Here is a 23,229-nt window from a genome sequence, read left to right on the forward strand (position 1 = left end):
CCGTCATTCGATGAAACACACAATTTCAATCAAACTCGTTGTTTAATTCTTTTTCCATGGTAAAAATCGTCAGACAAACAAACGAAAAAATCAAAGAGCTTTTTTATCGATTCGGCTTGCACGCATAGTTTTAAATGAACCAGTCCAAGTTAAATTAGATCAGATAGTATAATATAACTTATTTATATTAAAGTATACTTTAAAATTAAATATTATTTAACTTAATCAAGGTCGATTAGAAATTAAAGTATACTTTAACCCATTTAAAGAAAAGTGTATTTTAAAATAAAGCAAAATGTCACCTTAAATTAAAGTGTAGTTCAAATAATATTTTTGCATATTTAATGTTGACTTTAAATAATCTAAATTCAATTTCAATATGACGACAACTGCGGACCACTCTGTTTCTCTGATTTTTACATATTTTTAAGTATTGCATATGCCTATATATAGAAAAATATTAAGAACTCACCCAAAATATGTACATATCAGCACCATTATTTCAGTAGGATTTGCTTTTTGATGAACTTAGTGAATTTCACACAGTCCAGTCAGTCGTAAGCCTAACCAGTCCTGCCATAACCTATGTCTAAAGAAAAATATGTTTTAATGAAAGCTTGAACGTCTTCACAAATTACACATATTTTAATTTAATTCTCTAGTAAGTGTTTACGCTTTTACAAAAATATTGTTGCTTATTTATTGTACTCTTCAGATAAGCGAACTATTTGCATAATCAATTTAAAAAACAACAAATTCTTGAGTATTCATTTCTGCTGTAGTGATGTTTTTGGTTTTGGATTTATTACCTATATTAGCGGAAACTTATAAATGTTTGTATATAAATAGGAACTTAAATAATTTCATTGTCTCTTATCTATATAAGAGACTTCCAAAAGATTTGCATATTGCAAAAAATAGACATAAGTAAATATATAAATGTAAGTTTTTATGTAAAGAATAAAATATAAATACGTACGTATATGTTTGTATGTGTGTACATTGTAGTCTTCCGAAATAAAAAAAATAATTCAAATAGAACAACGTTCTTCAAAAAAACGAAAACTAAACAATCCAAAAGTGTATGAAAATAAATCATAAATTTATGAAAAATTATTTGCATAAACAGAACCAACAATAAAAATAATTAACAATATGAAAACTGACGTAAAAAAGTTGAACACAAAAAATTTCGCAAAACTCTTGTACCTTAGAATGAAACAAATCCCAAAGCTTTTTAAAGTAGTAAGTATATATTTGAAATCGGTGTGTATATTAAAGCACAGTTAAATGCTAAAATGCCACTTTTAATTAGTAAATTGTATATACTATATCTATGTAGAAGATTACAATTACACTAAACTCATAATTACAGCCAAAAGAAGTGTTTGGGAAAGAAAAAGCGCAGTATTTTTGAACAAGCGTTAATACATTTAACGGTAAATAACATACGCTAACTATTTTTGGATACGTGTTTGATGGTAATTTCAAAAGTAAAGTGGGCGACAGTTAACGTTTATAAAGAGTCGGCAATTCTGTAAAGATCGGCTAACAATAGCTTTCTAACAATAACACTAAAGTAGTGTGCAACAAAAACTAGGTTTCCATTTTCCTATAGAGCTTCTTATTTCAGTTGATGTTTACCGCGTTTCTTCAAAAACTCAATACTCTATAATACTCAAATAGATGCCACTAAATAAAATACTATATATATTATAATAAAACACTTCAAAAAACACCCACCATAGCGAACATACAATATAAACTACCGACAAAGCTGCTAATCATACAAAAATAAATACATAAAGCATAGTTGTGGACTAAACTAAAAGTAAATTTCGTTTGAAAATTTAATGAGCGTATCTCGTATCGAAAAATTTTGTTATAAAGGAAAGGAATCAATAATTTTTGATAATTTATGTTCTCTAGAATAAGTCTGGACATGTTTCTTTAACCCAATATAATCTTTTTTCTATTTCAAAATTTTACTATTTAATTTCGCAAAAAATCTTGAAAGTTATCACACTAGCTAATAGTTGAGTTGAGAATGAAGCCACTTCGCTAGGCTCACCAAAGTTAGTTCTATCGAGATATTTCAATCCTAGTTTAGCTAGAACGCAAGAGGACATCGAAAAACCGATTCGCTTCTCATCGGATGAAATTTGAGTAAATAATGGAAAAAGCTTGAAACTATTGTTAATGAGGTCATGCACTCCTTGACTAATTGTGAGCGCACAGTCAGCGAGCTCAAAGCCAATATAGTTGCTCGGCTATCGGAGTAAGTGCACACCTTTTTGAAGGAAACTGCTTTTTGGAGCAGTATATCTACTGCTACCTTGATGGCAGCCACCTCCGCTTGAAAAACGCTACAGTGACCGGTTAGCCTGAAATTGACAAAAGAATCTACTTCATACCCTCCTTCTTAACTTCAAGCCATCCTTGAAGAAGCTCACCGCATCTTTTCTCCAACGGCTTCGCTCCTCCCACAAATCCCTTGCAGGTGTGCGATTCAGTGATCTAAATTGTAAGGAATAACAGAATAGATAAGTTAATCGATTTTAATCATACTAATTAAATTTTAAGTTGAATTCAGTGCAGCTAAGAACTGGTCTCAGAGATCTAGGTTTTGACCTAGGTTGAGGAATAAATTCTAGAAATATCTCAACAATTTAACACCTGCAAGTAATCTTCACTGTGACCAGCTTATTGTGGTTGCCGTTGCCTTTTTGTATAACAAATTATCTCAACTAATATTAGTTTGTGAAATTTAATTCAAGTAAAATCAGCTTTCACAGGTTTATGCATAGTTTTGTTGCGAATATTGTATGTATTCACACTCACTCGTAACAACCATTTTGACTACTTATTCTAATAAGTTATCAATTATTAAGATTGAGAGGGTATAGGATCAGCTATAAGTCCAACTTTTTACCAGGAGAAGTAAATTTTAAGCAGTTGGTTATCTTAGCGATATCTGTTTATTTATACTTATGTGCATTTTCTCAATGGGAGTTTTTTTAATTTAAACATTTCCATGGGGTTGAAATATCGAATGACGTGACAAATCTGAGTTAATTTAGAACGAAAATGTTACATCTTTTAGGGCATCGACTAAGTATTATGTATTTATAACAACTATCTGAAATATAGACCCTATTTTGGTATCTCAAAGTTGAAACACATATGACTCTTAAATATGATAGAAGTTTTTAATAAAAGGAAAATATCAATTATAGTTCTTTCTTCGTAGTAATATTTAATTTGGTGTAATATAATATGTATACGAAATTATGAATGTGAGTATAAAATGTGTCAAAATTCCAACAAATTTTTTAAATATTGGAAGTGTTCTCAATAATATTTTGCAAATTTGTCGAATATATAAACCAAAATGATGACAAATATTTCTTATATAAATAGCAACTAAATAAATTAAATAGTGATTGTTTAGTTTTCAAAATTCTGGATGATTTGCAAGGCAAATAAACAGAACAGCAAGTATTGAAAAGAAAACGAAAAGTATACAAAAGTATCTACCAAGTAAGCAAAGTGTGTTTTATATTATGTGGAGACGTGCTGCAAAGGCACAGATATGTACGAGTATGCATTAGCAGTACTGGTAGCAATTAGGACTAAGAACGGATGACGATCACGAAGAACAATGAAAACGATACTCAGCAAATAAAAATTAAATACTGTTAAGAACAAAATATACTCGTATACATGTATATAGAGCAAAGTACATTAACAAACTCTGGAAGTTACGTATTTATGTGCAAGTAGGTATGTAGGTCTGTTGGAAAATCTCGTTTTAGAGGATTTTAGCTTTGCGGAGAAAATCACAAATATAGCAAAAACTTAAAAACCCAACAAAAATCGAAGCAGCGGGTAAGTAGCAACAACTTTATGTATTTAAATATTTTACGCGACAAAAAATTCAAAAACAATGTGAGAAACTTAACATTTAAATAAATACAAGTAATTGTAGTACCTTAGCAACCAAATACAAGAAAAAAAAAAAAAAATTTTAAATTCCCTTAAATTATGCAGACTAATTGAAGATTGCAAGAGAAAAAAAAAAACTGAAAAGTTTGTTCTAACGCACTTCAGTGAAATTTGTGTGTAAAATTGTATAGCGGCGTATATGTATATATATTTAAGAAGAAAATTCGCAAGAAAATCAATATGCACTGAAAACTCTTGGAGTACAACTCAAGGAATATGTGCGGGTTAACATTTATTTATTTATTAATTTGTTAGTTTTCGTCAGTTTGTAACTGTAATTAGCGCATACAAAAAAGGTCGAGGTAATTTAAAATAGAAATGTTTAAGCAGTAAATTATTTTACCAGGGTTACACAACCTACTATGTATATGTTTGTATGAGTGTAAACTAGATAAATTCCAAACTAATAAATATCAGTGGCAAATGGACAATTTTATTGTTATTAAATTCGAAAAAAAAACACAAACTAAAAGAGATTAAATGTAAACAAAGGATACAAACAGATAAAAATAAAACAAACAAAGCGCTTAAATTGCGCACGGAAACTCAAACTCAATGCTATTGTCAAGAAAAATATAAACGAAATATCGAAAATACGAAATTGTATTGAAAATCATACTAATATTTTATGTAGTCGATAATATTTTTCCTTCAAAATGAAAACAATAAATGTTAGCAGTTTGTAAAAGAATAACATAACTAAATAAATGGCAAAATACTTTAAAATCCGTTACAAATAAACGGATGTCACAGACAAACAACTGTATAGATACTTTTATGTTTAAATAGACAAATATGTATGTATGTATACAAAATACTATATACGCCACATACACATAGAAAAGGACCAAACAAACTGATTCCTTTTACTACAACAACAAATGAAGTATAAACTTGTTTAAATACTAGCAAAAAATTACAATTGATATTTAGTATATATAGATTAAACTAATTTATTTATAGTGTAAAAATTTTTGTGTATGTAAATTATGGAACTTCAATTGAATAACTAAACGAATACTTTTTCGAGAAATTTCAAAATGTAAACAAAAAAAAAATTAACTACAAAAAATATTGAATGCGAAGAAATGACCAATAAATCATTCAAATAAAACAAAAAATATTTAAACAAAAAGCAACGTATTTTTAAATTTACATATGAGCGAAATCTGAAGGCATGTAGGTATCCTCGAGACTATAATGGCTGCGAAAGGAATTCATAGCCCAATTCCTGCCATTTTGACATCATTTCGTAATGCATCGAAAAGATTGTTTGTGAGCTGGCGCGGCCTCCACTTAACACAGGGCTTTCGTGGAGCAAATCTTAATGAATATAGTGTTTAAAACGTTCTTTTGTTATCCCTTGTTTGTCAGTTATATATAATTTTACGATAACCAATAATCCTTTTGTAACTTTTGGGCGATCATATGAGCCGTATGAAATGTTGCAAACCACTAACGAATGGTTGCTGTAACTGGTTCAGAGCCCGAATAATACTCATCCTAAAAATAGTGTTTCGTTAACTTAAAACAACATTTATAATTATTATTTCTCGAAACCCAAAACATGTATAGGGTCTAGGTTGGTTGAAAACAAAAAAATAATTTATTATTTAATATAATGTCCCTTAATTTCAATACACGTAATCCAATGATCCCCCAAAAATTTTATACCATCCCTAGAATGACTTTCCGGAAGCTCTGCAAAATACCCAGTTTTGATGCAAACCAGGTCTTTTCTCACTATTTTTTTCATCCAGCTGATCTAAAAGGCTGCTGTAATATTCAGAGTTGATTGTTTTACCCAAAAAACTAATGTCATAACCTTCTTTGCTGATCATTGAGACTTCACCTGCTTTCGAGCTGAACAAGTCAACTTCAAATGGCTTGTAAACAAAGAATAAATTAACAGAATGACTTGTAACTTTGCATGTGTTTTCACGACAAATGCACCAACTTGAGAAAAAAAGCTAGTAGTATTTCTTGGTGAGATCAGCAACTTGCTTTTTTGTCCATCATGCAAATAAATCTTAACTCAGTAATGAAATAATTGTTCTTAAATTATCCATAAAATTATTAGTTGGTCACATTGTAAGGCTATACGATGAAGTATATGTGCTTGCTCATATGTATTTCGAGCCCTTTTGTCAAAATTTTATGAATTAGGGTACGTAATGCCCCGATTCATTGATCATCATCTTAAATGTTCGAATATGAACCTTTCCCATTTTTCTAAAATAAGCCGTTCTTTATTAATTTCAGTATATTCAGAAATGGTAACGCCAGCCACGTATTAGAATTTCGAATACTCCGCATAAATTAATTGATGGACAAAATATTTTTTATTGCATTTCCTATGTGTGAAGATTATAAATAATAACATCATGATGGCGAAAGCTACGTCAGAGCGAATTGCATTCCTGCTGTGCTTTTCACTATTATTAATAGCATACCCAACTATTTACCTTGGCAGTTCTACTTAGTGTTGGTGTAATTTAATGACTGTGGTTTCGTAATTACGCCCACAACTAATAGCATGTCACATCCAAACATTCCGAACATCCCAATGTATTCAAAACTAATTAGTTTACACATACATAGTGGGCGCAAATGTATTTACAAATGGATGTGTGAGTGTTGATCTGTTTGGACATTTTCAAATGTATGCGCACAAAAGTACGCGCATGTGTGTGTGTGTGTGTATGTTGTTTGACCCTGGAACCACAACTAATAAACCACAGCGTTCGCAACGTTAGCGACATGCAAAGCAATTTAAATTATGTTTACAAATTGCTGCAGCGTTTTAGGCGTATTTGCTTAGAGCCATTATTATTGGTGACACTTGAGCAGCAGGCAAACAGCAGCATGCAGCAACAACACCCCAGAGTTGCATATTCTATGCATGCAAAGAACTACCATTCCATACAACAATAACAACAACACAAACAACAACAATACCAACAGTAATTGCCACCATAGCCAGAGGTGAAACAAAGATTGCACCCGTCGCCACATAGCTGGCACAAGGCTACAATGAAATGAAAATCAACCGAAATGCCCAGCGGTGTTGCGAAAATGTCAAGCGACACCAAAACTTGCATTGGCAAACACTGGTACTCGCACACACACACACCTACGCCATTTGCATACCGACAAAACAAACAGTAATCAAGCAAACAGACAAACATACCGTAGAGAACGTTCCCACACTAACGATAGCAGTTGCCCTTGCAACCAGGAATAGTTTGTGGCGAAGTTTGAAGGATGCATACATATATATAATATATATGGTACATACATATGTATATATTTATGTGGACGAGCTTTATTTTCATAATAGCGCAATTTGTGGAACACCAATTCTAGTTAACTAAATATATTTCTAATGAGAGCTCTAAATAAGATATACTTGTAGTAGGCAACGTCTAATTTCGTATCGGGTCGAGTCAAATATCAGATTCGATCACAATTCCTGTCAGTTATCTAATAATAAATTTACTCACTACAAATATTTTTATTAATATGATTTTCTATGTAATTATCGGAAGTCTATATAGATGTTAAGCAACGGCAGAGAGATAAGACAGACATATTATTATCGATATCAAATCACAATTCTCTCTCTTAAATCTCACCACATTTCCCAAGATATCACACTCAGTCACCGAAATATACTTGTATGTTAGAATATATAGTAAATCCTTAACCTCTCGATTTGAAATCTTCAGAACGTTGCAACCTAGTAAGGATAAAGTCTACAGTAAACTGTTATCATCGAGCTTCATTGAGATAGCTCAAGTAGCTTATCGGTTATGAATATTGACCACATATGTATGTAAAATAAACTAGAAAAAAGGTCAACTTCGGTTGCATCGAAGTTATAATACACTTCACAAACACAAGAGATTCGCTACACAAACTTGATTCTGATCGTTCAGTTTATATGGCAACTATATACTATAGTGATCCGATATCAGCGGTTCCGACAAATTTACAGTTTCTTAAGGAGATAAGAACGTCTGCAAAATTTCAGATCGATATATCGATATCCCAAAAACTAAAGGACTAGTTCGCGTATATACACACAGACAGATAGACGGACATACGGACAGTTTTTGAGATATCGATTGAGTTCAATAAAATTTTGCTCATTGGGCCTTATTTCTTTCGAAATGAGGCAGGAAATGCCGTTATTCCCTGTTGGTAAACTCAAATTTCAAGAAAAACAACAATAATTATAATTTTTCACTCAAATATATCGAACTTTGTGCCTGAAAAGGCGAAGAGTTTTTCTTCATCGTATTTTAGTGGAAGTTTATGGTGATCATACTCTATTTGAGCGGGCGTGTCAAAAGTGGCTTGCACGATTTAAAAGTGGTTTTTTTAGCTTGGAGGACGAAGAACGTCTTAGGTGGTCAAAAAAGTTTGAAGATGAGCAGTTGGAAGCAATACTCGATGATTCATGTTATAGCTTTAGATAAGCAACACCTTGAATAATTCTACTGTACGTTCTTAAATAAATGTTCAAATTTTGAAAAAAACCGCATGATTATAAGTATTTATATACCCAATACATAAGGACAATTGTTTCCACTTAAAAAAACTTGAATATTTTTTTCCTTGGATCTTTGTTTCGATCATTAAAATCTATTTTGATCGAATTTGATTAAAGTTTGGTCACCACCTGTTTGTAATGTATGTCTTGATGCGATTTGACATTTAAACATAAGAATTTCGCAAGTAGCTTTCTAACAGTTTTTGTGCCTCAAATTCGGTCTTTGCTACCGAAGAATAATCATCCTGATAAAAATTGGTTACCATTTCCATTGGAGTCCACAATACATAATCCGAATTTTTCTCCCTTCTTAGCTGCTAAAAGACGATTAAAACACAAGAAGACGTACTCTACACTACCTTGCCCTTAACCAGGACCTAAAAAATCGTTACGTCAACTCCCATAAAAAATATCAGAAATGTCAACTTGGTCGTTTATACACTTTCTGTTGATTTGACATACATATTCGCTGGAGTACACTTAAGTATACTCATCTCCATGAGCTCAAAATGCTTCTAATGCAGGAAAGACTGTCCCGACTCTATCATATCTAATTCTGTATATTTATGTTTTTATTATTTTGAGCTTCTTTCAATCCCTGCTACGCTTTACCCCTCCAGTGCTCGTTTAAAATCTATATTCATGTATATATATAATATAAAATACCGTCAGAGTAGGTTCTCTACACATTACATATACAGTAACATGCCAAATGTGGGTGACCAACAGCGAACATCCATTAGTAAGACTAAAAGCACAAACATGTATGATTGAAGCTTAAAGCCATATAACAACGTTCATACATGAGCTAATGGGGTCAGGGGGTGCAAGCCGCGTAATGCGAAATCGAAATTGAGAGAATCGTTGTATACATAGAATATTATAACATAACATGTATATTTAGCCGAGCTTACCCTCCTATGTGTATTATGATTCAATATAGCTTTCCCCTGAATATAGCAAAAATCTATGAGTTCTTTTATGAGGAAATACATTCGGAGGCTTGATATTGCCGATCAAGTGATAACCGTAGTAAGGGTATAATATATTTATTATACAAAATTAGCGCTTATTTTGTACGGGGTTTCAGCTCAGGATCTAGCAAGTGTAAAAATATTGCCTGAAATGGATTCTGCGGTTGCTGAATACATAATTCGAGCATATTGCATTTGAAGTTGTGCTTAAGACACACAACTCTGGAAATAGGTCGATTATTATTCTCATTCCAAACTAAGTGGCCAAGGTGTTCGCCATTATCCATTAACATTGAAAATATTAATTGAAGCACCTTGCGACCCGGATAATCCAATTAGAGGTCAGCAAGGTAGTTAATTCAAGGTAGTCAGTGCAAAGCCCTACCCCAATTAAAGGACATTAGCGGCGGTTATCCAGGGCGTATACGTAATATTTATGATTCAAGTAAACATGTTCCATGTGCTTATACTAGTAAGTAAATAGCCGATGCGACTTTGCACATTTGCATATTGCTTAATCGCAGCTAATTCATATGCGCGTTTAAGTGATTTCCGTTACATGCAAATAACCGACGCACTTACAAAAAGCATTTCCACTGTGATTATAGCGAGCATCGTTTAACTGACCAATTACTTTCATATTAAGACATCATTTAATATGATTTTTTTAAGCTCTCCATATCCTTTGTATAATAGCATAAAAAACCAAGATAATTAAATACAATAGTAATATATAAATAAGCCTGTTTGAGGCTTGGTATATATAGTTTTAAAGAAATGAGAGTTGTGCTGTTTACTTTTTCTGTTTAAATTTGTTTCGGTTTTTAATTTTATCTACTCTTTACATAAAAGAATTAGTAATTGTAAGAGTTTCTAGGGCATCTGAGTGCAGTTCTTATTGAAGGGCATCCTCGAATAAAAAGATCGATCTTGGAGGCTACGCCACAGGCCCACGGCATGAAATAATGCCCTCCCCAAAAGTTTCCCTCAACAAATTGATTGTTTCGTTGGTTCCATAGCATGTAGCGCGGTCTTGTTCATATCAAATATCGCCCACATCAGCATCCACCAACTCAGGCCAAAAAATTCATTATCCATTGCCTCACAGCATTCCGCATTGACTGAAACATTATGGACAACTTTGTTTTTGTTTTTTAACAAATATGGACCAATAATTCTCTCTACTTATCGAACACACTAAACTGTGGCTTTTGGAGGATGTAACCCCGTCTCGACTATAGCTTGTGGATCGTCATCACTCTAAATCCAACAATTTCGTTTATTAACGTACCCATTCATCTAAAAATGAGTTTCATCGAATATTGGATGCAGCGCGCGATAAGTTTATTTTGAAAATAAATTTGCACGGTTTGCAAACTTGTTCCGCATTAGGTATTTTTATACTCTCACAACATGTTGCTACAGAGTATAATAGTTTTGTTCAACTAACGGTTGTTTGTGTCATCTAAAACTAATCAAGTTACATATAGGGTTATATATATGTAAATGATCAGGATGAAGAGACGAATTTAAATCCGGGTGACTGTCTGTCCGCCCATTCGTCTGTCGGTCCGTATGTGAAAGCTGTAACTTGAGTAATTCGGATATATTTATGAAACTTTGTACACATGTTTCTTGGTACCGTAAGATGGTTGGTATAGCAGAGAGGCATAATCGGACAACTTCCACGCCCACAAAACGCCATTCAATAAAAACAAATAAATTGACATAACTAAGATTCACGTCGTGAATAATGCGTTTAAAATATGGCACCTTGTGCACAAAAATTGTCTAAATCGAATTAAATCTGTTCAAGCCCCTAGGTACTGAATATGTGAATCCCAGTACCTATAGTTGACTTTTTACCGAATATATCGGTCAATGTGTAAAATATAAAATTTAAATCCATATAATAAAATAAATAAATGAAACTCTCAATAATAGTATGTCTTTGTGTCAAAAATTGGTCGAATCGGTACAATATTTCCTTTAATATAAAATTTTGCCAACACCTGAAGTAATTTCCCGGGCTTTAATCCTTGCAAGTTGCAAGAGTATAAAATGTTCGATTACACGCGAACTTAGAACTTTCTTACTTGTTTATTATGAAATGGAAAACCAAACTGAGTATAAATCAGGTAACAGCTGTCAAAAAGATAAACTCCAAAAAAAGTATTGGCTTATTGAAAACCACACGTTTGATAAAACACCCGTTAAAACACCAAGTCCCTCCAATGTTATTTTAAAATTGTTGCGCTTAAGACATGATGAGTATTAGCCTCTCAAAGTTGAAAACTAATAACCGTTCGTTAAGTTGACTTGATACTATATATATATATTAGTCAGAATGAGGCGTATCTTAAGTAAGAAAAAGAATATTACACTTAATACAATAGAGGGTCCTACATATCCTCTCCATTAAAATTAATATTCAATATAAAATATTTCCACTTTAATGCATTATTTACAAACCAGGGAACTAGACATTTAACCAAACAAAAACAACAAACAGCAAAATACATATCTGAATGATTGGAAAGTCGCCCAAAGTCATTAATGATATTGATACCACAAATAAATGTCTAACAAAGTTTGCTACTAATTTTATTGCGAGCATGGAAAAAACTTGAACGAAGCACATCAAAAGCTTGTGGGAGCTATGTCAAAATTGTGTTGAACTTTTTTGGTTAGTTTTCAAAGTAATAATTGAGTGGAAACGAAGTTGTGAAAACTAGCTACCGTATGGCAACGAATGCAACTGAGTCTAACGGCCGTCTAAGGAGAATACAGCGTTTAAAACATGAGATCAGGATGTAAAAAAAATTTTAAATGTTATACCAAATTTTTAAGAATAATATTCAAATATATATTTCTGACGTTGCTGTGTAAAGAATCCAAGGCATTGTACTGAAGGTTTAATTTTGAAAACTATTTATACAAATATTTGTCAATATAAGTAATTTTTTTTTTATCCTGAACAAGGTATACTAAGTTTGCCACGAAGTTTGTAACACCCAGAAGGAAGACCCTATAAAATATACATACACGAGTAAATGAGGAGCGTTACGAGCTGGATCGAATTAGCAATGCCTGTCTTTCCGCCTGAATATACTAGAACTAATGCTCAAGATTTTTATGCAAACTTTACCGTCTACAAGAATATTGCAATACAAATAAAGATTTGAAAATGTTCAAAAATAATTACATTTATAATGGGAATTAACAATCTTACTTCCAAAATGGTTCTTAAAAATGTGCTGTTCATAGATTGTTTGCATTGATTTCTAACGATACGGCCGATCTTGAGCTTCCATGAATACCGAAAATATGATATACCTTGTGACCAGAAAGTTTCTGAAAATTGTAAATAAAACGAAAAATTTTTAATCGCTGTTCGGGAGTGCCTTCAGTTCCCTCTGCGAATTTTCTTTTACGGTCTCTATCGAGTCGAAACGGGTTCCACGGAGTGGTAACTTGAGTTTTGGAAACAACAAAAAGTCTCATCTCCAGTTATAACGCGTTCCATGAATGTGGGATCAGAACTTACACGATCCAGCATGTCTAAATAGGCTTGCACACAATGGTCTTTTTACGAAAAATTCAGCTCTTTTGGTACAAGCCAAGCATTGACGCGTCTCATGGCCAAATTATCGGTCAAAATCAAACGAGCTGCTTCACGGCCGATGATTAGCGTACTTGCTACCTCGATAATACTCGCATGACGACTTTCGCGCACGATTTCCCTCACTTTTTTGATGTTTTCGTCAGTGGTACACGTCGAAGAGCGATCGGATCGAGACATGTCTTCGACGGTTTCTCGACCATCCTTAAAGGCTTTGTACCAGTCGTAGATTTGGATTTTCGATAAAATAGATTCAGCACAAGCCTTTTCTAACATTTGCAATGATTCGACACAACTTAACAAAAATAAGTGCTGAAACATATTCAGCGCGGGCAGTTTAATTGACAATTTCCTGAGACTTTCTGGTCACAATGTATAGGGCGTCAGACCGCCTGACTGTGCCAAGAGCAACTATATACCGCATCCCTAACAAAGGTTGACATTTCAGATAGCCTAACTGCCGTTTTTCACTCAGAGGGAACACACATACACCTATGTCATATGTAGATACATATATGCAGTCACTAGTGCATATACATTGACTTCATTTAATAGTGTAACAATTAAGCTAGAAATTAATTTTATCCACACATAATTTTACCTAACTCTTTTCATTGAATTAATTCCTATCTAAATACAATACAGGGACTGTCCATGTCAATTAAATTTAAGCACGAATATAACATCGACTAATGTCTAAATTAGCGCACATTTGTTCCGTGTCCGAAACCACCAACTCAGCATAGCACACGAATACTTGCGCTAAACTTTTCTGCAATCATTCAATGTATATACATTTTATTGCAACCATCAGCGAATAGAACAAAAACAAGAAGTGGCAACAATTCGTAAACATTAAAAAGTTTCTTTGCCACGTTTTGTTGCAATTAGCAAACACACTCGGAAATTTGTTTACAAAGTACTACTGAAAGTCAGCGCGAAACAACCAAACCCAGCTGGACGGCACGAAAGTTAGTGGAAACTTTCTTGACTAACTTCAAGTTTCTTATACATATTCTATGCCGTTGCGTACAGAAAATTAGAAATAGCTGAGTTCGCTAACTGGAGAGTTTACAGTTTCGCAACCCGTTGGCTAACCATTCGCGTGATTCTGGTTTAAACTGCATTAAGAATATACCAATGTGTGCGCCATTCCTTGTAAGACTATTTCAAGTGTTCAAAAGATTTCACCGTTTTGTACCTATATACAGTTATACCCTTTCTTTATAACTTTAAGATTATATAAAATTAATTATCGAATAACATAGCTTACTGGCTAAATGAGCCTACGTCGTCCCGAAAGCGTACACACCAACACACCTCCCAAATCAACTAACACAATCTACATCACACATCATCGACACGCAACATTCACCACATAACCTCTCGCAACATTCACCACCTCACCTCCCGCAACATACACCTCACACAACGACACTACCACCTAGGATATCCAACACACCGGCCGATCACCCCACCAACCATCAACAAAACCAAAACACTGGAAGCGGCTGATCTCTTTTGGCGTAGCAAATTCGAAGCAGACACCTCGTCAACGTACAGATTCCCGTCGCGTATCGTGCATCAGCAGACCTGAGCCGGACAGTTCCATTTTTTCTTATAATCTAAAGCATTTTTATACACTTTTCTTTCTGCCGTGCGTCGCAAGTGATTGTTCTATTAAGTGGGTGTTAAATATACGATAATTTCATTTTATTCCATTGTTGCGACACGTTATTAAAGAGTGAGTGGTGAGTGCAATAATTCCAAAGGGTTTGAGTAAACTAGGTTTTCTGAATGCAATTACGGCCGTTTATACGTGGCAGTCTTCATACCCAGCCAATCCTATTTAATGACAGATAGGCTTTATGTACATAGGCGCTCTATACCTCGAAATCGTTCATGGTCGATTTAGAATTGAAATTTAGTTAAAAATGATTTAAAGTAGTAGTGAGTCATGTAGTGTGTTTCAAGCCGCATTCAAGAAGAATTTCATGTGTTTAATTTCCCTATTAAATGAAATGAATGTAATTAAGTACTGAATAAGGATGATTGGCATGTACATACGAGTATGTTTTATATAAGAGTTTGCATTTGACAGTGTTCGTTATTGTGCCGAAAATAAAAGACAAGCCTAAGATTCCGCAAAAGGTGTAGTTAACTTTCTTTTATGCCAACAAGAATGTTAGGTAAATTACCTTTGTTTTCTTTATTGGTAGAATAAACATAAGATTCTTCGGGAAGCGCTTGCAAACAATTTTATGCAGTTCACAGATCATTAAAAAAAAACAAGAAAATTACGGACATTATCTTAAATATTGAAAGCAGGTGATGGAATGAGTACGTCTGGCTTGTTCAAAATTTTTACGGAAATAAAAAGAGCTCGGACTTGTCTCAACACGAGGAATAACTTAAGGGTCACTTAAAATGGCTTGGATGTAACAGAAATATTGTGGAACTTAGAGTTATTGGGCAAGGCACTTAGAACGCACACATAATAGATATATATTTTTCTGAAGGTTGGGTATATGTTAAAGGAAGTATTTTTAAATTTAAAAATTAAATATTGTAGAATTACTCAGCATATATATGTTACATATACCTCGGTTAGTTTTAGGAGATACAAACAACCATTAGGTGTTGAAAACTCTTATATGAAGTATATAGAAACATGTTGTGATATTGTAAAAATATTGCAACATTTTTTTAAATTTTTTCTTTTCATTTTGTTTTTTTTTTGAACAGTTGGTGTGGCAGTAGCGTCACTAAATAGATTGCTATTTGCAATACAGTTACCCCTTGTATATTCATAAGCACATTGCAAACAATTACTAACGATTGCGCAATCAGTAACGCCGCGCGACAGCCTGCGTGCCATGCGATTTTTACGCACTCAAAATGCAGTTATCATTTGTTGCGCCATTTCGCTTACAAAATCCGATACAATACAATCGAATGTAATCACTTCGCAGATGCAATAACGAGGCGCAGCTGCCACTGTTCACACTTGCGCTGACGACAATTTCTGTTTATTGCTCGCACTAGCTGGTGCAATACATTTGCTTGCATACGCTAGCATTAATAGTAGTTGCGACAACAGCAAATACAATGAAGGCGTAAGCGGCAAAACGCCTTTTCGCTATGCCCAAACACTTTGATAATCGCGTTGACAGCGTCGCAATTACATTTCACCAACTGTGTCAACAATAGTGTTGCAATGTTACAATGGACGCCACCAACAGCTGCAGCACCGTCGCTTCCAATAAGACCGTCATTGTTGCGCGCGTCGCTGTTGTATCGTGTCTAGCGGAAAGCCCATTTGGCGCTTCACTTGAACTTGCTTCCGTTTTCCCGTTCCTTGTGTTGTGTTGGCCATTATCGCAGCCATTTCATTTTACACACACTGTGTGCTCACTATCTTAATGTATGTGTGTTGCAACGGATGTGCAGTACTCAAGGCCTAAATCTGTACATTATTATGAACGTAATCTATCGTAAAGCATGGTAATGTGTGCTTGAGTATTTATTTATCTGAAGTGTATGTTCCTTTTGATTTCAACACCAAATCCCTTTTAATGAGGCCTCTTATCGTGTTTACATATGTAAATGCAATTGTAGGTATATTTCCCTTGAAAATTGTATAACAGAATTGTTACTTGAAACATACAACGTTGCCAACAACCTTGACTCTCCTGGCGATGAGCTACCTATATGAGGCTGCCACAGACTAGTTCCAAGAATACGGCAACAGCTTTACGTCAGCTCCGTAAGTGATAATCGTATTATCTTACTTATATGGAATGTCACTTTACGGCGTAGAAATGAAATATATTTTCTGTTGAACGCTGTTAACAACAGCCATATTGATCGAGCATTGATGAAAATAGGATAAACAATATAAAAATTATCCTTGTCCTTCCATTGTTCAAGAGTGGCGTTCAAATACAGAATATCGTCCATGCGACACTACAGGTATATTTTATTTAGCACCAGGTAACTTTGATATAATAATTGATGAAAATAATTTGACTAACAATAACGTAGGCAGATAGTGGTGCTATGAACTCATCCATTATCAAACGTCGTATTCCGTCTAATTGGCTTTGAATTCAAACTGTATTTTAGAAAAGGAAGGAAAGCTACATTTGCAAAATGTGTCCTACTGGGGGGCATCAGAATTTAATTATTACCAAAATCGTTTAAATGCTACGATACATTTAACTAATTTGAATAATTTATTAACAAATCTTTCTTAACCAATAATGAAGAAGAAGAAAATTCTGTATAAACATATTGTAGGTTCATCTATTTCTAGCTCAGTTATGAAGTTAACATTGCATTTTTCGTAAGACTCTGATCATTCTGAGTAACACGATGTTTCCCAGTTAATGTTCAGAGAAAAATGTTGACTTTACACCGATAATGAATTGACAAAATCAATAATAAGGCTTAGTAAGGCTTATATAAATATAATATTTGGGAATACACTAAAGTGTGTTTTTGTTTGAAAAATCTGCCTTTCCTCATATTAACGGCTCTTCGTATATTCTCTGTTCGCTAAGCTTAAGCACTGGTCTTTAGTCCTTCAGTTCATATGGAAGAACTGCAAATTGAAATCAATACGAAATAGTATAATATGTGGATAGAAATAAAATGGATGGATAGGATAAACTGATATTTTATTCATATATGAATTAATATAGCTATGAAAATATTATAAATTTTTTGATCGAATCGGCATCAGAGAATGTGAAACCTATCAATTAAAGCATTCAACTCAGAAAGGGCCTTCAACATTCAAATTGTTTTATCAAACAATAATAACGGGATTCTCTTGTTTATACAGTTATAAAAATGTTGAAACCTATAACGAAAGATAAATCGTATTTCGATTTGACAAGACATGTTCTCCTTCTCCCTGTAACTAGTTGTGCTAAATGTGTTCTAAGTAAGAAGGAAGTAAGTTCGTAAAGCTGCAACCACTAAAACATCAGAAAAAGGTTAAAAAGTAGCTATTTCTAAATCGACCTGGATCTCTAATTTTGTTGTTGTTGGTGTCCAAAGACTATTAACAAATATGCATTTTAACTTTAAATGAATATCAATGTCGTTAAAATTTAAATCAGTGTTTCTCTCATAGCTTTATTTCGAAGCTCGGTTCGGCCTTCACAGATACATTAAGGTTTATCATTATACCCTGGAAGATATATTTATAGTCGTACCCTTGTCAGTAAAAATCTTTATTCTTAAAAAACGTATAATCTACGGTGAAAATTTATGATGAAACATCTTTGAAAATTGTTGTTCAGTCAAATATCAAACCAAATCAATCAATAAAGTTAAATTTCTTGACGACGTTTCGGAGGTTGCAGGGATAAAACTTTTTGTACTGATAAACTTCATCAAAAGCACGACGCGGTTCAGATAGGAGACAATAGAGTGAGGGGTTTCAGTCCCGGTGGCCACTTTACCTACCTACTTAATGTCAAAACTACAATTATGATATGGGTACCTAATTGAATGGATTTAAAAATATTTATGTAGTAAATATATTTGAGAAAGACGATATTTTGTCTTCTGTATTTAGAATTGTAAAACTGAGTTAAATATTGCAATATGGGCATTAACCATGTTTAGTAATGTGAAAATAAGTTGAATATTGCAATGTTGGAACTAAACCAAACTGTTGAAAACACATTTTTGTGGGATATATTTATGAAAATGTTTGCCAGCTGTTTAACATATTTTAAACAAATGCAGGGATAAAAAATGTTATAAATAAATTGAACAAAAAGATGTCTTCCCCAATATTTCAAATACGTATTTTAAAGCCAATCTGGCAGGATAAAGGTAAGGACCGATATTATTCCAAAATCACTTTATACTAAGCGAAATACTCTTGCTTAATTTTGTTGAAATATCTCATATTCTGACAGTATTGTGTATATGCCGGATGGCTACCGCAATATTTCATTTTTTAAACCAACATAGGTATATATAATGAATTCATTTTTAACGTCTAAATTTTTTATAAGGGGGGGTTTGTTTTTAATACTTTTACCCGTTCCAATTAAATTATACACCTTTAATAACGCTAATTTAGTTCCACTTCCGGCGCTGATCGTCTATACACGAATTTTGTTTCGTGTAAGTCTTAGAGCACATATGCTTTCATCCCTAACTTCAACTGACACTATATGCGTTGTACAATACATTTAACGGCTATTAATGGTAATCAAAACTAGTAGAACCCAAAAAGCACATTACATATTACATAAAAATTTATATGTAGCCGCTTAACAGGCGTAAATGTATAATAAATGTGCGTGTGTTGGCAACACTTAATTGATATAATTAAAACGACAGCGCGTAGAGGTAATAGCGTAAATACTAAAAATATACGCTCATAAATTTTCAAATTAACATTTTCACAGGACATAAATTAGAATACGCACCCAAACGAGTACGGAGTATGAATATATATATATGTATTATATGTATATACGTGAATGTGATAAATATGCAAATCAAGCAGAAGAGCGAAGGTAAAACAGTAGTAAACGGTAAAACAAGCGTACATTAAGGTGTCCGTTATTTCCCAAGTTGATTGGTTTTTGCAAACGCCACAAAAATTTCAGTTTTTGCGCCAAAAATAGTAATCCAACGTAAACGAGCTGTTTTTTTTAAATTTAAACCATGCCTAAATTATTTTACTTTCTCATAACTTGGAATTTTTTGATATTTTTGAAATAAATTTTCTCTTCTACAAAGATTTTTCATAAAAACATTCTGTATGGCTATACGACATGTTGTACTCTATGAATACTATGCATTTAGTATATAAATTTAACTGTGTATAACTTTTAAAGATATATTTTGATTATTATTTAATTACTTATTATTAAGACCTTTTTTTTTACGGCGAAAAATTTTGTTTCAGATTCGTTTTTTTTAAGTTGTAGATTTATTTGCTTTGCAAAAGAACAAAAACCACTTATAAACTTTATGGGAAAAATAAAATAAAATTAAATAAACACGGCTTAAATTGAAAATAAAGAGCTTTTTGCTATTCATGCAACATGTTGCTACAGAGCATAACAGGTTTGTTCCCCTAACGGTTGTTTGTATCAACCAAAACTAATCGAGTTTAGGTCTAACTCGTTTATGTATATATAAACGATCAGAATGAAGAGACGTGTTGAATGTCTGTCCTTCCGTCTGTCCATTAACCGAAAACATAACTTCTGATAGGCTTAATGTATATATCTCATAAACCGCTAAAACTTTAATAACCAAATTCACTCAGGACAACATTTTTAGCACCTCTACCGACAGTGTGAAACAACCACACCTACTTTCCTTATAATACAAATTTGAATTCAATCTGTTTCTCTCACTTTTTAGTATGCAAATCAAAAAAAAATTAATGTATCTGGATAAATGGCACCAATAAAAGTATGCCCTCTTATGACCAAAAATTGTATAAATCGGGCCCAAACTGTTCGAAAATATCGGTCAATGTGCGTGATATATAATATAATTGAAGTTTGGATAGAATCCTTTCCTGATAATAATGTGTCTCAATATCGAAAATTGCTTTAATTATTGCAAGTTGCAAGAATAGAAAATGTTCGGTTACACCCCAACTCCTTCCTTAATTGTGTACATTGGATTCCTTTTTGAAATCAAAAGCCGAAACTTGAGGGGGCGTTTACAAAAAATCAATCAACTTTGGAAATAACGGACACCCTAATGGGCGTACACGTCCATAACTCAACAAGAAACGCGCCTAGTCTAGAAGTAATCTGCAATTAGTCGCAAAGAAACATGTGGCTACTGGCACTTTTGATCTTTTAATATGAAATGAATTGTTCCCATTTATTTGAGCATATCATATGGCATCATATCGAAAGCTTACAAAAAGAGATTAATCGTAAAAAATCGTACATCTTGTAAACAGTAAGTTTAAAGAAAAATTTGAACAATTATTAAATTCATATTATTATAACTATGCCTTAAAGAAAATAGTTAGGGACTAGTTAATACCTAATATTACCTTAAAGATATGTGTGGGAGACTAATTCATTCCTACTTGTACGCTCATAATTTTTTGCAGGCTATTGAAGTGCAAAGTCAAAATTACAAAAAGGGAAAGTTTCATATACAACTACAGGCATAGAATACAGTTTCACCCACAAAGCAGTTGTTAATAGCAAATTTTAACCGAAGTATGGGTTGATGGAAAACTACAAGACACGCTAATGTCTACAATTTATAAGTTATTGTTACAAACAACGAATATCCTGTAACAATGTGTTCCGTTTTAGAAAGGCAACATCCTCTCCTGGTGATTATTAATGCCAGGTAATTATTATGATTTTCTATTACACACATGTTGAGAATACGTAACAAAAGCAAGATATAGAATAGGGCAGCATTAGGCCAAACCGACAAATCTCACTTCCCAAGTTAGGACTTATGAATTTTTATAGGACTTCCAATATTTAAAACTTTATAAGGGTTGGGGTAATTCATGAAATAATTTCATCTATTTTTGACTCGAAATATCAGTATATTCAAGATTATAAGTCAAACATATTTACAGCTCTAATCAGTATAAAGTAAAGGGGCTAAGCGAAGTAATGACCCGATGTGATCAATTTTTGACAAAAAGGCATATGTTTTTATGAGGAAAACATGCTCTATATTTGATCTTTATCTGATATTAATATCAGCGTATGCCAAAACTGGGTTGGATCGGATCAATGATTTCCTTAGCCCCCTTATAGCTAATAGAAAAATTTGTGAGCTTCCGGCTGATTTTATATCACAATTATCGGCCAATATGTGTGTTATCTTAAAGCAATTGAAAGAGCATGTTTTTCTTATAACAATGTATCTTTGTGTATAAAATAGATAAAATCGGGTGAAAACTTGCCCTAGCCGCCATATAGCTACAATACTATCAGGATTTTAAAACATCCGGTTGATTTTATCCCGCATTTGTTGGTGATAGCAGGTGAAGTACATTAATGAAACTCAGATATCATCTTTTTCTTAGACAATGGCAAACTTCTGATTGGCTTTATACCGCATATATCAGTCAATATGTAAGATAACAAAATTAGCTGAACGGATAATATTGGACATACTATAGTTAAATGCCGAAAATATGTGATATTGGTCTACGAATTACCCAAACCCTCATACACTTGTACTACATATTATGATTTTCGTTATTCTAAGAAACCTTATGCTGAATATGTCGGTCAGTGTATGAGTTATATATTTATAAAATTAATTAATTGAAGGAATTTCCCCGGATTTGATCCTTGGAAGTTGCAATAATATGAAATGTTTTTATTACACCCGAACTTAGCTCTTCCTTACTTATTTAATGTAAAATTTCCTGATTCTGACACTTTTTTAACGAGCTATAACACTTTAATTTTAAAGGTTTGAACTTCAACCGATTTTTTGTAATACTAAATTATTAAATTATATTATAGGTCACGGACTTATTCAATTTTAACACTACATTTTGCTTGTCTGAAATATTTAACTTTGTCAATATGAACGGTATAAAACAAAACGGAAGTTCAAATTCTTATATTAGGTATATGGGAGGTAGGGGTAGTATTGACCCGATTTTATCCATTTGAGGCATTACGACCTTTAATTACCAGAAAAAATTGCTCTCTGAGTTTCGTTAAGATACCTCCATATATTGACTAATAAATAAGTCAACCGGATGTTTGAAATTGTAAATTTTTATCAAATCTATTTTAGGATACACTGTTATTAAAAAGAGATTGTCTCAGAGTTTCATTAAGATAACTCACATTATGAGCAATATCTGCGGTATAAAGTCAACTGGAAGTTCGAAAATCTTGATATTAGGTATATGATGCCTAACGAAGGAAGTGACCCAATTCTACTCAATTTGGACAGGCTGGCATACTATTACTAGGAAATGATTCTCTCCGAGTTTCAATTCAATATGTCTCCCTTATTGATCCATATTTTCGGTAAAAAGTTAGCCGTACGCACTGGAGACTACATATTCGGTATCT

General features: G+C 33.1%; 1 protein-coding gene across 1 annotated transcript; it reads right to left on the reverse strand.

Annotated features, from left to right (window-relative positions):
• Nucleotides 1-13,123: 13,123 nt before the first annotated feature.
• Nucleotides 13,124-14,768, reverse strand: LOC138857518 (protein GVQW3-like). The gene is made up of 2 exons (XM_070110293.1): nt 14,718-14,768; nt 13,124-13,468 (listed from the first exon to the last, which is right to left on the reverse strand). The coding sequence occupies exons 1-2, from the start codon at nt 14,766-14,768 to the stop codon at nt 13,124-13,126; spliced, it is 396 nt and encodes a 131-aa protein (XP_069966394.1).
• Nucleotides 14,769-23,229: the final 8,461 nt, after the last annotated feature.

Source organism: Bactrocera oleae, chromosome 5, assembly GCF_042242935.1.
Source record: "Bactrocera oleae isolate idBacOlea1 chromosome 5, idBacOlea1, whole genome shotgun sequence".
NCBI classification, from domain to species: Eukaryota; Metazoa; Arthropoda; class Insecta; order Diptera; family Tephritidae; genus Bactrocera; species Bactrocera oleae.

Excerpts from the sequence above, each read along its gene's own strand:
- LOC138857518 (XM_070110293.1), bottom strand. The coding sequence starts at position 14,768 with ATGGAACTGTCCGGCTCAGGTCTGCTGATGCACGATACGCGACGGGAA. Across the intron at positions 13,469-14,717 it reads ACGATACGCGACGGGAATCT|CACTTATTTTTGTTAAGTTG; the intron begins GTACGTTGACGA and ends AATATGTTTCAG.